A 15,216-nucleotide genomic window follows, 5' to 3' on the forward strand; every position below is an offset into this window, starting at 1 on the left:
CAACTGGGCTTCCTGGGGGGGAATAAGCTTGACTAAGGCCAGTCACAAAGCTAGGAGGCGACAGAGTGGCGTTTAAGCGTAGGGCCTTAGATTTCTACTACCGAGTTCTTTCCACTACTCGCGGCCTTTCGAAAGCCGTGGGGAAATGGTGCCCCCTGGCGTCCAAGGTCGTGCTGCCGCAGCTATGACTCCCGGGGCGGGAGGAGCTGAGAAGAGCGGAGCATGCTGGGAAGGGGGCGACTGTGCGCCAATGACCAAGGCCCTGAACTACAAATCCCAGCGGCCCCCGCGCGGAAGGGAGGTGTCGTACCGGATGTCCGTTTCGGCTGCGGCCCGGACAGCAGCCTGAAGCCGCGGCTTTGGAAGTCACCCAGTCTCCGCGGGACCCCGGAGATCGGGGAGATCGGGGTGGGGGCTCGACCCCGAGGGATCGCCATGGTAACGAGGATCGCGCGGCCAAGAATCTTGGGGCCCCGTCAGCCTTCTCTGGGCCCGGCTTCTCCATCCCCCCGCACCTCCCCCTAGGCCGGGTCCGCTGGTTCTGGCCGCGCCCTGGATTAACGGAGCCGGGACAGACCAAGGGGGAGGTGGGGGAAGAGAGAACATGGAAGGAAGCGCTGGGCCGGGGGGGGGGGTGTCTGCAGGAGGGGAGGGGTGGGCAGGGAGAACCCAGCCACCTGGAGAGGAGCTTGGGACCTAGAAGACACCCGGAGGGGGGGGGAGAGCTTAGGACCTAGAAAACACCTGGAGGGGTATGGAGAGGAGGAAGGGGATATTGGGACCTGGAAGACACCCGGAGGGGGAGGGGGAGCTTATGACCTAGAAAACACCTGGAGGGGGATGGGGAGGAGAAAGAGGAAACTGGGACCTGGAAGACACCCGAAGGGAGAGGGGAGCTTGAGACCTGGAAGACACTTGGAGGGGGAAGGGAAGCTTGGGACCTAAAAGACAGCTGGAGGGATGTGGGGAGGAGGAGGAAGGGTAGCTTGGGACCTGGAAGGCACCTGGAGGGGGAGGGGAGCTTGAGACCTAAAAGACACCTGGAGGGGGAGCGGAGCTTGGGACCTAGAAGGCACCCAGAGGGGAAGGGGGAGCAGGAGCTTGGAACCTGGAAGACCCCTGAAGGGGGAGGGGAGCTTGGGTCCTGGAATCGCTGAAGAGAGACAGGGGGTTTAGAAACTGGGCGCCTGGACAGCAGAGGGGGAGTATAGAATTGGGGGAGATTAGAGCCTGGGAGAAGGGAGGTAGATCAGGGGACCCTGGAAGGGAGGGAGCAGAGCGGAGAACTTGGGAACCTGGAGGGAGTAGTTTAGGACCTGTTGAGCCCAGAGGGGAGGGTGGCATCTGGGACCTGCAGTTAATAGCCCTGCTCCTGTCCTCAATCCCTCTGCCTCTTCCTCACTTCCCTGGGGCTGGGCTAGTTCCTGGTAATGGCAGGAAGCAGTTGGCCTGAGCTCAGCAGCCAGAGTGTCCCCCAAGGCAGCTGAGCAGGATGACTCAGGTCCAGGGAGTACAGACCAGCAGAAATCTCCCCCCCCCCCCCCGCAGTGTCCCAAGGCCTAAGGTGGGGGGAGACTATGGCAGATTCCATGGGGGAGGTAACCAGGATGGGTCAAGAAAGGACAGAGATTCCTCATGAGCACATCCCCTCCGGGCTTTGCCACCTCTGACCCTGCCCACACCCACACCCCCTTCCCCAGCTCATAGCTTCCTGTCTTTTCTCAGATCCGATTCATCCTCATCCAGAACCGAGCAGGCAAGACCCGCCTGGCCAAGTGGTACATGCAGTTTGACGATGACGAGAAGCAAAAGCTGATCGAGGAGGTCCATGCTGTGGTCACAGTCCGGGATGCCAAGCACACCAATTTTGTGGAGGTGAATGCTCTCCCCCCAGCGCTCACCTCAGGACCTCCTCTCTTCTGGGCCTCATGTTTTGGGAAGGACATCAATAAGGCAGCTGGGTGGTGCGGGAAGTTTAATTCAGCTTCAGTTTCTGCATCTGTAAACTGAGGATAATAATTGCTCCTACCTCCCAGGGTTGTCGTGAGGCTCAAATGAGATGATATTGTGAAGGGCTTTGCCAGCCTAAAATGGATCTACATGAATGTTAGTTAATATTCATATCCTAGGGGAGGGGGGCGTCATCGTGGTGATGAGAGGGCTGGAGAGTGCACCAGACAGAGGTCTGGGGACAGCACTAGGGTGCTTACCTGGCAGACCAGAAGACTCTGGGGGCACAGTCGAAGTCTTTAAGGGGTGGAGGAGGGCTTAGGGTTGCTTTGCTTGACCCTAAGTGGGTGTTACTGACTGGCAGGTTTGGGCTGTCTGTAAGGAAACACTTTTCCAAATTCAAAGCTCCCCAGAGAGGCATGGGCCGCCGTGGGCAGTGCTGGCTTCTGCAGCAGTGGAGGCCTGCAGGCAGATGCTGGAGAATGCCCCTTGAAGAGCAGAATCGCTCTTTCTGTCAACAAGAATAAAGGCCACTAGGGGGACCTAAGTTCAAATCAGGCCTCAGCCGTTTACTACCTAGTGACCCTGGGCAAGCCACATCACCTCTCTCTGCCTCCGTTCCCTCTGTGAAATGGGGATGATAGCAATAGCACCTACCTGGCAGGGTTGTTGTGAGGCTCACATGGGATGATACTTGTAATGCAATCAGTGGTGAGATTTGAACCCAGCCCTTCTGCATACTTTCCTGTGTACATGTTTGTTTCTCCCAGGAGAAGGGCAGAGACTGAGCCGTGTTTATCTGTGGATCCTCTCCTGTGCCTGGCACTAGCATAATACTAGCTCTGTGCATCTTCATCGTTTCATTATTATGTGCCGTGGGTTTACAGCATAAACACAAGACAGTCCCTGCCTTCAAGCAGCTTACATCCTATGGAGAAGGTTATGTATGTCAGCACAGCCTTACAAGATACAGGGTACGGAGAGGCACTTTAGACCACAAGGTATCCCCACCTTGGGGCAGGAGGGAAGGCTTCCTGGAAGAGGTGCTGCTTGAGAGGAGCCAGGGGTTCTACCAGGCGGAAGTGAGGAGGGCAGGCATTCCAGGCATGGAGATGAGAAGTGGAGTTTCGTTTATGAGGAAAAGCAAAAGGCCGATGTGGCTGGACCCTAGAGGACCTTGGAAAGGAGTAATGTACGGGAAGGCCTCCATTGTCAAATAGCAGCATTGAGGGGAGAACAGGGAGGGCACAGGCCTCTGCTGCTTCCCACATGTCCACCTTGCAGGTTCCCATCCCTGCTTCCAGGCTTCTCCCTCTGACTCCTGGGCCTCTCCGTCTTCCCACTGACTCCCCCACCATCCTGTCCCCAAGGCCTCTTCAACCTAGACAGCCCGGCTGTAGTTCCCTGTTGGGCCACACGAGGGCGCGATGCTCCCACCGCAAGCCCTGGAGGGAATGAGGGCGTTTCAGGTCCATCTCCAAAGACGAGACCCAGAAATGGGGTGGTGGAACTTGGGGCTCGTTCTGGCTGGTGCCAGGGCAGCATGGGGCAGGAGGACCAGCCCAGGAAGCCAGGTGCTGCCTGTCCAGGCTAACCCCCTCGTTTTACAGCCCAGAGGGACTCGAACCCAGGCCTTCTGTATATTGTATTGTGTATGTACTATTTCCCCCAGGAGAATGGAAGCTTCTTAAGGGCAGGAGCTGAGTCATATTTGCCTTTGGATCACCTCCCGTGCCTGGCGATGCTGGTTGAATTGAACTTAATTGAACTCCTTCGTTTTATAGATAAGAAAATGGAAGCCCAGAAAATTGAGGGACTTGCCCGGGGTCCCAAGGGTAGCAAATGGCAGGGCCAGAACTTGAACCCAGATCCTCCTGCCTGCAGAGCCAGGGCTCTTTCCTGTTTTAAACTGTGACACTGAATGAGTCACATCCCCTCTCTTCCATCTTTTTGTAATGAGGGGATTAAAGTAGATGAGGTGGCTGCTTTGTTGTTCTGGGGTCCAAGGCCTCTCTCCTAACACTTGATTTTAGGACCCTCTGAGAAGGCTGGTACACCAGCCAAGAAAAAGGGAGGAAGCCAGCCCAGGGAGGAGAGAAGGTCTGAGCATCACTGCAGACTGCTGTGTCCCTGAGGAGTCCCTGTTCCCCTCAGCTCTCTGTTGTCTCACCTGTAAGAGTTAAGGCCAAACTGGTCGTCCTCGGGCCTGTCTAGCCCAAGCCCTAGCCTGGGGGTCCAGAGGCTCAGCCCCTCACAGACCTTGCCAGGTGGCCGTGGTCAAGTCCCTTTCCACAAAATAAAGGCTCACTAGAGGATTTGGAAGCTTCCTCCTGCTCTCTTGTAGGAGTTCTGGTCTCTCTGGGTCTATGTTTGAGGCTCTTCGCAGGTCTTCCTCTAAGCCGGAGGCAGTGCAGAGGGCCCAGACAGGCCTGCTTTCTGGGCCTGGCTGTGCTTGGAATCACGGTTTCCTCTTCTGTCAAATAAAGGGGTTTGTTTGAGATGGTCTCTGAGGTCCTTTCTAGCCCTGCTGGTCCATCATTGTATATTACCTGCTTCTGTCTCTGTCTCTGGTTTGTCCCCGTTTCTTTCTCTCTTCTCTGTCCCCATCCTGTCTTTCTCTCCTCTCCCTTCTCCTTCCCTCTCCTCTCCCCTCTCTCCTTCCCTCTCCTCTTCCTCCTTCTGTCTTTTCTTTTCTCTCTCCCTCCTTTCATATGTCTCTGCCTCTTGGCCAGCTGAAGGCATCAATGCCATGAGCCAGGCTCAGCCACCCCCACCTCCCATTGCCTGCCTGGGTGACCTCAGGGGAGGCCCCCTGCCCCCTGGGCCTTTGGCTGGCGAGTGAGCTGGCTGCAGTGGGCACTGATGGCCCTCTCAGCCCTGACTTTTGGCTTCTGTCCCCCCCTTGCCTCCAGTTCCGCAACTTCAAGATCATTTATCGCCGTTACGCCGGCCTCTACTTCTGCATCTGTGTGGATGTCAACGACAACAACCTGGCCTACCTGGAGGCCATCCACAACTTCGTGGAGGTGGGCCTGGGGGCTGCTCAGAGGGACCCTGAGACCAGGGCGGGAGGGGGGAAATGGAGGGGGGGGGTCAGCCAGCGCCCCAGGTGGGGGCATCCTGGCTCCAAGGAGAAGGGGAGAGCTGCCCTTGCCTTCTAACAAAGCCGTCTTCCAGCCAGCCCCTTACTGCCTCTGTTTCTCTGCCTCTTAGGTGTTAAACGAATATTTCCACAATGTCTGTGAGCTGGACCTCGTCTTCAATTTCTACAAGGTAGGGACTGCTGGGGTTGCGGGAGGCCCAGAGATCCAGATTCTCCTCCCCACTGAGCCAGCACCCCAAGCTAGGGACTCTCCAAGGCCAGCTGCCCACCCTCCAGCCCTGCCTCTGGCCCCCTCTCTCTGCAGGTTTACACGGTGGTGGATGAGATGTTCCTGGCTGGCGAGATCCGAGAGACAAGCCAGACGAAGGTGCTCAAACAGCTCTTGATGCTGCAGTCCCTGGAATGAGGGGGCCCAGGTGGTCCCCAGCCCGGGACGCCCACCCCCAGCCCCTGCCCCTCTGTCCTCCTCCCCCCATTCCCCAGCAGATGCTCTGAGTTTACCGTCTGGGACGGTGGGACCACACCCTGGCCGGGATCAGGAGGAGGGGAGACCCCTGTGTGTGTGCCATAGACCCTGTAACCCTGCTGTCATGGCAGAGATGTTGTGAGCATGTGAACAAGCCTGTGTGTGTGTGCGTGTGCATGTGTACATATGTGTGTACTTGGAGCTCCCAATAAAGTTGTGGACCTGGCCTGCCCACTGCCTTCTCCCCTTGGTGGAGCCTCTTCCTGGGCCCCCTTGTCTGCTTTTCCCAGTCTCCTCTTGGTGCCCGAGTCTGGGCCCTGAGCTTTGAAAGTCCCAGGGCTTTTTAGGACTAAAATTCCAACTCTTTGGATCTTAAGAGATTTTGAATGAGAGATAGACTATTGGGGCAGAAAGAGGCCTCGGAGAGCCCCTCGAGTCCAGCCCTGGCCTCCTCATTTTACAGGGGTGGAAAGAGACAAGGCCAGGCAGAGATAGATGGAGAGCCTCAGCCCAAGTCTACGGTGTCTCTTGCCTGCTCACCCCCAGTGGGGTTCCTGGGGTGCCATTTCTGTACCTGGCCAGTGGCTTTCTGAAGGTTCCCCATCTCCCCTCCAGTACCTCGATAGTGGTGGGCGGAGGAGGAGAGGGCTGGAGGTGATCCTCAGGCCTTGGGAGAGACGTGGAAGCCCCGCCCCCTGCCTAGCTGGCACTGGACACCTGGGCCTCCCAGTGGGGCGGCTCCCTCGGTGCCTCCCAGCTGGGCAGGCTCCAGGAGCCTTGAAGCTCTTAGCTGGGGAAGCCCTGCCTCTCCAACCCTCCCATCCTGAGTGATGCAACCCAGGGCAAGGTTGGGAGAGAAAAGAGGTTGTGGATGCCAGGCCCTTCAGAACCCCAGTCAAGAACAGAAGTGGGGCACCGAGAGCCAGCTTGCCAAGCCCCCACATCATGGTAGTGCAAAGGCAGCCGGGTGTGAATCCTGACTCAGACTTTGAGCCTTCTCTGGCCCTCACTTTATTAACCTTTAAAAGGAGGCAGCTTGATTTTCTTTGATGAGCTATCGTGTGTGCTACAGCAGACACTGAATGAGCTTGTTCTGTGCCAGACCCTGGGGGATGGGCCCTGCCCAGCTGGAGCTTCCAGTCAAGTGGGGGGTGGGGAAGATAATGTTCCCAATGTTCAATGATAAACACTAGAGAATTCCAAAAATAGCATTCTCCTGGCCTCTTCAGGCTGGCCCAAGAAGTGCTAAGTGGGGCCTGAGGGAGATTCTCACCACTTGGTCAACCAGGATGGCTCAGGGTTGCTGCCCCCCTCCCTCCCCAGCAGGAAGGTGCAGGTACTCAGCCCTGTGCTCCAGGAAGACAGGTGGGCAGATGAGGAGCCTGGAAGGTCATCTCTAAGGTGGGGCATCGAGGCAATGGGGATAGCGTGAGTGCCAGAGACCTGAGTTCAAATCCAGCCTCAGATGCTAGCTCTGTGTGACCATGGGCAGGTCCCATCGCTTGGTCTCCCTCCCAGAAGTTTTCTCTTCTGTGAAATGGGGATAAAAGTTAGCTGTAGGCACTGGGAGAAATGTTGTGAGATTCTGGTGAGATTATGCCTTTGAAGTATTGCTCATGTCATGGTTCTTGTCCTTGGGCAGCCTTGATTTTCCTCCCATCTAATTCTCCACCCACCCCCAAAGAAGCCAGAAGCTGCCTCTTCCCCAAGGGCATGTGGAGCCTGGGAGGAGGAACTGTCAGCAGTGGGCCTGCCGTGACTGGTAGAGATCCAAGCTGGGCCTTGCTCCGAGTTCAAATGGAGGATAGCCAGATTCTTCTACCTGCTTACGTGCCAGATGGAGGAGAGACCTGACGTGGTATCTCCTGGCCCAGCCCAGGGAAGAAGGGACAGACGGAGGGAAGGAGGACACCGACTACCTGGCACCCTCACTGCCTCTTAGGCCATGAGGTCCAAATATCTCTTTAGGGGAGTAAGGATTGAGGGCAGGGGTGAAGTTTGGAAGGTGGACCCACCCTCCCACCAGGGACTGATTAACAAAGCCTGGGCAAGGTCTGGATCTAAGAAGGGAGCTGGAGGCGGTGGGGGTGGGGATAATTTTTAAACCAGTTGCAGGAAGGTCATGGACAGTGGCTCACGTTTAACTTCCCAGAGGGCCTGGGATGGTTGGGGAAGCTTGGGGAGTATCCCCGGTGCCTGGGAAGGGAGACTCTTGGAAGCTTAGATGGAGAATTCCAGAACATTGGCCCAGGAAGCTCTGTCAGTCCTGGGGCAAGCTGAAGACAGAACACTTTGCCCCCATATACATGCTAGCACTGTGTAGGCCTTTGTCTCCAGGCCCCTGGTGGGGGATCCCACTTCCTGCCCTTCTGCCAAAGCAGGGTGGCTTTAGGGAGGACAAGTTGGCATTGTTGAAATGGCAGTCCCTGGTTCTCCAAGATTTTAATCACTCTGGAACCCTCTTAGGAGACATGGAAGGAGGGATGTTTGGAATACACCAGTCTAGGGGTGGTGACAATGGTTTCTATTAAGGAGTGCCAAATTTGAGAATGAAAGGTATAGGAGGAGACACCTATCCTCATCCCCCCATCTCCCGACAAGCTGCTGGGGCCTTCTCCAGCTCCTTCCATCCCAACCTCAAAGCTCTGGCTAGGCAGGCTTCCTGACTCCAGCTGCCCTTTAAAAGTTGAAAGGGAGGAGGTAGGTGCTCTGAAGTGGTTGGATCAGAGGCATCCTGGGCCCCTGCAGCTGGACTTGGGAAGTGAAGGTCAGGAGAGGAGGCAAGGTTCCCATGACACTTTTCTTCTGCCCTCTCTCCTCCCTCTAGTCAGCCCCTAGGTTTCTTCTGAGATGGGACATCGATTCCATCCTTACCTCCACCCCGCTCCCACCCACCTCCTCTACATCCCTAGGCCTAGAGCCTCAAGGGGGCAACCCCCCACTAGCCACCCCTCCTCATCAGCTTTTGGCACCTTCCAGCTATGTCTGGGTCTTAGGGTTCCTCCACTCCCACCACAGCCTTAACTTCTCCTCCCAGGGAGAAACTATCCACCCCTTAACCCACTCTGCATTTCCCTCCCCCCAATCTAACAGGCTGTCAGCACTTCCAAGGATCTGGGAATCTTAGTACCTGAGTGGATTCAGTCTTGGCTCCTCTGAGCTCATCTTGGGCCCTGGAAATTTGAGGATGATAGAACATGTGGACAAAGACTAGGGTTCATCTATCACCATACCTGCTTTGCACAAAGACCTCAAGGGGGAAATCCCACGCAGGTGTCCTGACACTGTACGCTATAGCCTCCTCCCCCACAACTCCTCCTTCACCTCTGTGGACAGGTCCCTGAGAACAGCAGGGGGACCAGTGATGAGGAGCAGACAGATGGGGAAGGGAGGGGACCAGAGCAGGGAAGAAAGGTTGTATGTTGCAGGGCAGCTAATAGAGTCATTTTTGTCCTGAATTACCTAGGGCTTCACTGGAGGGGGAGGGTAAGAAGCTGGATTGTTCAGGAATCTTGCTGAGGATGAGGGTCGTCATGGCAACCTCATCCCTTTCACTCAGCAGAGGGATGGGGTAGGACCCAGCTGTTTCTATGGAAACAGCCAGACCTAGGCTTTCCAACCATCTCCCAGTGTCTGGACCAATGCGGGAGAGCCTGGATCTTGGGAAAAGTGTAACTTTTCCTTCCCTAGCTGGAACCCAAAGTGGTTTTCCTCCTCCTCCAAGTGGTTTTCCCGGAGGCGATATGTTATGGAAAGAATGCCAGCTGAGCTCAGAGCCAGGAACCAGGAGCACAAAGGCCAGTTCTGACACTCATGATCACATGACAGAGGCAGTATCCCTGTCCCATGGGACAGTCCTCAGCTAGGCATCAGAGGATCTGGGTGCAAATCCTGCACTCTAATGCTTACCTTGAGCAACTTGTTTTATTTCTCTTACTCTATTTCTCATGTTCTTATGTTCTCATGTTCTGTTTCTCAGTTTTCTTATCTACATCGAAGTTGATTGTGCTTTGCTTTCCTCTTGTATACAATGTGACTCATCTGCTTGGAGAGCTTCCCTCCCAGGGCTTGGGAAAGCTCTGGAGACCTTGAAACCCCTGGACCCTCGGTTACCCCCCCCACCAACCAATACTGCTCTCCAGACAGCTGTGGCCTGGGTGAGGAAACCACAGAAAGCTTTGTCAGAGCGGTTTCTGAGAAAGGGGGCCCTTCTCTCTAGCTGGGGTGGCCCTCCTTGAATCTCAGAATCACAAGACCCAAACCTTTCTGGGGGGCCTTGGCCATCCTGGGAAAGAACACATCGGATCAAAAGAGAGGATCTTTGCACGGGAAGACAGTAATTGACACCAGAGGAAATACGGGGCTGCTCCATCCTTTTATTCTCTCTCTGCTGTTTTCTCTGCAAAGAAGAATGATCTTTACAATGAAAATGGCAGCATAAAAAAAGGGCGAAGAAGACGTAGACACCCAAGATAATGAAAGAGATAGCCTCTGCTGCCTTTGATGATTTGAAGCCACAGGGGATCTGGCAGCTGGAATGGCCTTGGGAAAGATCATGCAAAAGGCCGGGGTGCCACAAGCCTGGCAAAGGACAAATGCCATCGTGATTTTAAAAAAAGAAAAAAAGAAACAGCCACGTTGTGTGATATTGATAGACTTAACCCTTCTCAGCAATACAAGGATTTAAGACATCTCCAAAGGCCTCATGATGGAAAGCGCTATCCACAAAGAAGAAAGAATCATAAAGTTTGAATGCAGATCAAAGCATACTATTTGGTATTTTTTTTTCTTCTGTTGTGTTTTGTTTCCTCTTTCTGGTGGTTCCTCCTATTGGTTCTAATTCTTACAACATCACTAATGTGGAAATATGTTTAATATGTATAGCCTATATCAAATTGTGCGCCATCTTGGGGAGGGTGGTGGGGAGGGAGGGAGAGAAAAATTTAAAACTCAAAAGCTTATGGAAGTGATTGTTGATAATTCAAAATAAATTAATTTTTAAAAATCAAAAAAAAAAAGGAAAGAGGATATAATCTGCTCATTGCAGCTCAGTGGGCTGGACTTCCGTTCCAGGGAAAATTCTAGAATGGATCATTAAAGAGAGTTGAAAATCTGGAAGGGGAAGCGGTGATTGTAGAGAAGGAACAGGGCTTCATCCCCAACACATCATGCCGGCCTAACCTCCTTTCCCCCTTTTTATAGGATTACCAAACTGGTGTCTGAGGAGGGTGCCGTGGATATAATTTAGATAGATTTCAGCAAAGCTCTCAATAGAGCATCTCATGCTATTCTTATGGAGAATATGGACAGAAAGAGGAGAAAATACCCAGACAGTGGATGAATGGATGGACGGATGGATGGGTGGACAGGTGGATGAATGGACGGGTGGACAGGTGGATGGATGGGTGGATAGGTGGATGGCTGGATAGGTGGATGGATGGATGGACAGACAGATGGATGGGTGGATGGATGGAATATTTCTTTAGCACTTACTATAGGCAAAGCAGCCCCTGGCCTCAGGGAGCTTACATTCTCATGGGGGAGAGAACACATGGGGAAGGTTTCAGCTACAAGTAAGATAGAAACGTCCCATGGTCCTTAGGGGCTAGCAGTAAAGCAGACAGTCATGACTCTCCTTAAATGCCATTTCCTCTGATGAAATGGTTTGGTTTCTGATGCTGAATAATTTGACAGCACCAAGGACTTTGGGACAAAAACTTTTCTTTATGAATCCTCAGGTAGCCCCTATGTAGAAGCAATTTCCAGGCATCTCCACAGGGTTTGCTTCCCGGGATGATGGCTGTGGGCACTGGATTGGCCTCTCTGTTACTCTTGAGGGTCTTGGACTTGGGGTCCTGGGCTGTCTCCATCAGAGTCTGAGGGTGGTGGTAGTCATTCAGCTTGCCCAGAACATGCTTTCTCATCCTGTCTCTTTCTCAGAATGTCTTCTTCAGCTAGGCTGGCTTGCCTTCTCTGTGAGTGGTTGGCCCTTTCTCTACGGGTTCGTTTCTCCGGGTGATGGCTGAGACGGCTGGGTCAGAGACAGGGCTGGTGGTCTGTGGGGGGCTGCCACTCCCAGATCTCCTGCCCTTACCTCCCTATTGGGGGCAGTTGGTCAGCAATTGTTGCTGGCAGTGATGAAGAAGGGGGATCCCTTCTTGACAATGACCTCTCTTCCCAGTGATGGCTATGGGGGCTGGACTGGAAGCATGTCTGGTGGTTTGGAGGACACTGTTTTCCCAAGGCTCTTGGGTTCAGGGTACTGGGCTATCTCAGATCAGGATCTGAGAGGAGATGGTGGTCAAGATGGTGGTGATGATTTAGCATGTGCTGCCCCGGATCTCTCCCTAGCTGAATGTGTTTCAGAACAGGTTTCATGGCCATTCTTTTTTTTTTTTTTTTTGGTTAAGCAATGGGGTTAAGTGACTTGCCCAGGGTCACACAGCTAGTAAGTGTTAAGTTGAACTCAGGTCCTCCTGAATCCAGGGCCGATGCTCTATCCACTGTGCCACCTATGGCCCCCATGGCCATTCTTAAAGAATGATAATTAAATATTCAGTGATGATGTGGCAGGGAGTCTCCAGTGGAAAGCCCCAGGCCTCTGTGCTTGGCTGTGTGCTGTTTAAGCTGTTTATCAATCAACACCTTAGATGAAGGCATAAATGGTATGCTCATCAAATGTGCAGATGAAACCAAGCTAGGAAGCATCTAACACTCTGGAGAAAGCATCAGGATCCAAAAGTATTTTGACACATGAGGGCATTGGGCAGAATATAACAAGATGAAATTCACTAGGCTCGAAGGTAAAGTCTTGCACTTGGGTGGAGAAAAATCAACTTCATGAATAGAAGACAGGGAAACCATGGTTGGGCAGTAACTGTTCCGGAAAAGATCTGAGGTTTTTAAGGGGCTGCAAGCAGAGGAGGCAGCAGGGTGATCCAGCCCCAAATTAGCCACAGAAGCTAATTCAAGCAGGCTGCCCTAAGAGGATTGTGGCTTCTGGGAAGTGGGAGTGATGGTGCCACTGTGCTGGCCCTCGTCAGACCTCATTTGGAGTACTGCATTCAGTTCTGGGCCCCATGGCTTAGGAAGGACACTGAAAAGCTGTCCAGAGAGTGTCCAAAGGGGACAACCAGGATAGCTAAGGGCCTTGAGTCAGTACCATGTGGGGATTGGTCGTAAGTACTGGTATATTTAGCCTGATGAGAAGACTGGGATGGGTGTGGGGGTTGGGGGAGGGAGAACGATAATTGTTTTCAAGTATCTGAAAGTCTGTCCGAAAGATGTGATCAGGATCAGACTTGGGCAGAGCCAGAAGTAATGAAGGAAGTTCGCAAAGAGGCAGATCCAGGCTTGACATCAGGAAACATTTCCTAATGGTTAGAGCTAGAATAGGCCACAGTAAAAGGTGGTGGTTTCTCCCTCCTTGGAGGTCCTCAAACACAGGATTGGTTGACCATTTATAGGGTGTGTTATTATGGCCATAGGATAACTAGGTGACAACATAGTGCATAGAGTGCCAGACCTGGAGTCAGGTGGACTCATCTTCCTGTGTTCAAATCTAGCCTCAGACACTTCCTAGCTGTGTGACCCTGGGCAAGTCACTTGACCCTGTTTGCCTCAGTTTCCTCATCTGTGAAATGAGCTGGAGAAGGAAATAGCAAACCACTTCAGTATCTTTGCCAAGAAAACCCCAAGTGAAGTCACAGAGAGCTGGACACAACTGAAAAACACCTGAACAAATTATGGGCATTCCTTTTGCTTACGGGTTAGACCAGGTGGCTACTGGGTTCCCTTCCAGCACTCAAATTCTATGATTCTAAGGTTCTAGGCATCCAGTGAATTGGACTTCTCTGTTCCTCTCCCATCTCTGGTCTGCCCCTCTCCCCCAACCTACCCCCTGTGACTAAGAAGTATCTGGGTACAGACAGAGGTCAAAGCTTACTGAGGCAGGTTAACACCTGTTCCTACTAATTCTGGGGACATAGAGGAGAGGTCAGGGTATAAGGTTACAGGAAATCCTGAGGCCAAATTGATGACTTAAACACGTCAACCCTGCCCTCAAGTAGAGAGAGAGAGAGAGAGAGAAAGGGAGGGGAGAGAGAAAGAGAGAGAGAGAAGAGAGACACAGAGAGAGAGGAGAGACAGAGACAGAGAAAAAGACAGAGAGAGAGAGAGACAGAGATGAGGAAAGACTGATACAAACCTCCAGCTCACTCAGAAATAGAAAAAGCAGCAGGACCCTTGTGTGGGGGACAATGAGGAGAAGCCCAGGCCAAACAGTGATTCCAAGGGATAATGAGAGTTAGGATCAGAACGCACCTCAGAGGCTCTCTTGTCCAACCTCTTCTTTTTTGATGGATGAGGAAACTGAGTCCCACATGCAAGAAAACTCGGGAGGATTTATGCTGAAAAATTCTACCCACCTCCAGAGAATACAGATTGAAAAGGCATACTTTTTTTTTTTACTTCCTTTTCTATTCTTGGTTTTCTGCCTGTATTTTCTTTTGCAACATGGCTATTATGGAAATATTTTGCATGACTGCACATGTATAATCTATGTCAAATTGCTTGCCTTCTCAAGGAGGAGGAAGGGAATTTGGAAATTTTAAAAATAATGTTAAAATGGTTTTCACATGTAATTGAGAAAAAAATAAAATTAAATGTAACAGGAAAGAAAAGGAGGCCCAGGGAGGTTTCTTTACATAAGCATTTGTCAAGTCCCTAAGTGCCTGGCACTGTGCTAAGCGCTTTACAAATTTTACCTCATTTGATTCTCACAACCACCCTAGGATGTAGGGGCTGTTATTAGCCCCATTTTACAGTTGAGGAAACTGAAGCAAATAGCAGTCTAGTGACTTTCCCAGCAAGTGTGTGAGGTCAGATCGATCTCAGGTCTTGATGACTCCAGGCCCAGCTCTCTAACCCTTGTGCCACCTGGCTGCATTTGGGTGACACAGGTAATGTGGTAGAGCTGGGATCTGAATCCAGGTTCAGTGACTCCAAATTCAATTTTCTTCCCACGGCTCAGTTTTCTATTCAGAAGTCCCAGACCAAACCCTGGGGCTCTAAGCTGTCACTGCTGGGTGCCTAGAGCTCCTAGCCTTTACCCCTCTCGGGTTTCCCACCTTAGCACAGTACCTGGCTCATGGTGTTTAATAAATGCTTGTACACTAACTGACTCACCCCCACCTGTTCAGGGTGGGGGGAGTCAGTCTCTTATGAATATGGACTGTTTGTCCTTTGCTCTCAAAGAAGACCCATGACATCAGGAAAGGGACGCCATGACTAGCAAGTGGGTTGGATTGAAGTGAGGGAGGGCCGTGTATGGATGGTCAGTGGAGACAAGATCCAGATGAGGGTGGGAGTTGGGGGTGAGGGCAGGAGGGGGCTGGTCCTGCTTCTTGAGAATCTTGGGGCCAGGAATGAAATCCAGCTCTGTTCCTGAACCTACCTGGCTTGTTTACTTTCCTTTCAGAGAAGAGGGTGGGAAAGGATCTAAGTCTCTAAGAGTAAGCTAAGCCAGGCCCTGCCCCCGTGCCCCAGCCACACCTGGGGATCTGGCCCGAGATCTGACAATCTACATGCCTCATTCTGATTATTTATTTAAGAGCCGGTGTTATGTGGCAGCGAGCAGCCTTGGCCTGTCCCTCACCTGGGGTTCCTCTGCTGACGCCAAGGCCAGGTGTGTGCTAGC

General features: G+C 52.7%; 1 protein-coding gene across 1 annotated transcript; it reads left to right on the forward strand.

Annotated features, from left to right (window-relative positions):
- The first annotated feature begins 207 nt into the window (after positions 1-207).
- On the forward strand, positions 208-5,745 carry AP2S1 (adaptor related protein complex 2 subunit sigma 1). The gene is made up of 5 exons (XM_020978434.2): positions 208-438; positions 1,726-1,875; positions 4,863-4,976; positions 5,164-5,223; positions 5,358-5,745. Exons 1-5 carry the CDS (start codon positions 223-225, stop codon positions 5,457-5,459), a joined length of 642 nt encoding a protein of 213 aa, XP_020834093.1. The 5' UTR covers positions 208-222; the 3' UTR covers positions 5,460-5,745.
- Positions 5,746-15,216: the final 9,471 nt, after the last annotated feature.

Source organism: Phascolarctos cinereus, unplaced genomic scaffold (genome assembly GCF_003287225.1).
Source record: "Phascolarctos cinereus isolate Bilbo 61053 unplaced genomic scaffold, phaCin_HiC Scaffold_726;HRSCAF=1367, whole genome shotgun sequence".
Taxonomy (NCBI): domain Eukaryota; kingdom Metazoa; phylum Chordata; class Mammalia; order Diprotodontia; family Phascolarctidae; genus Phascolarctos; species Phascolarctos cinereus.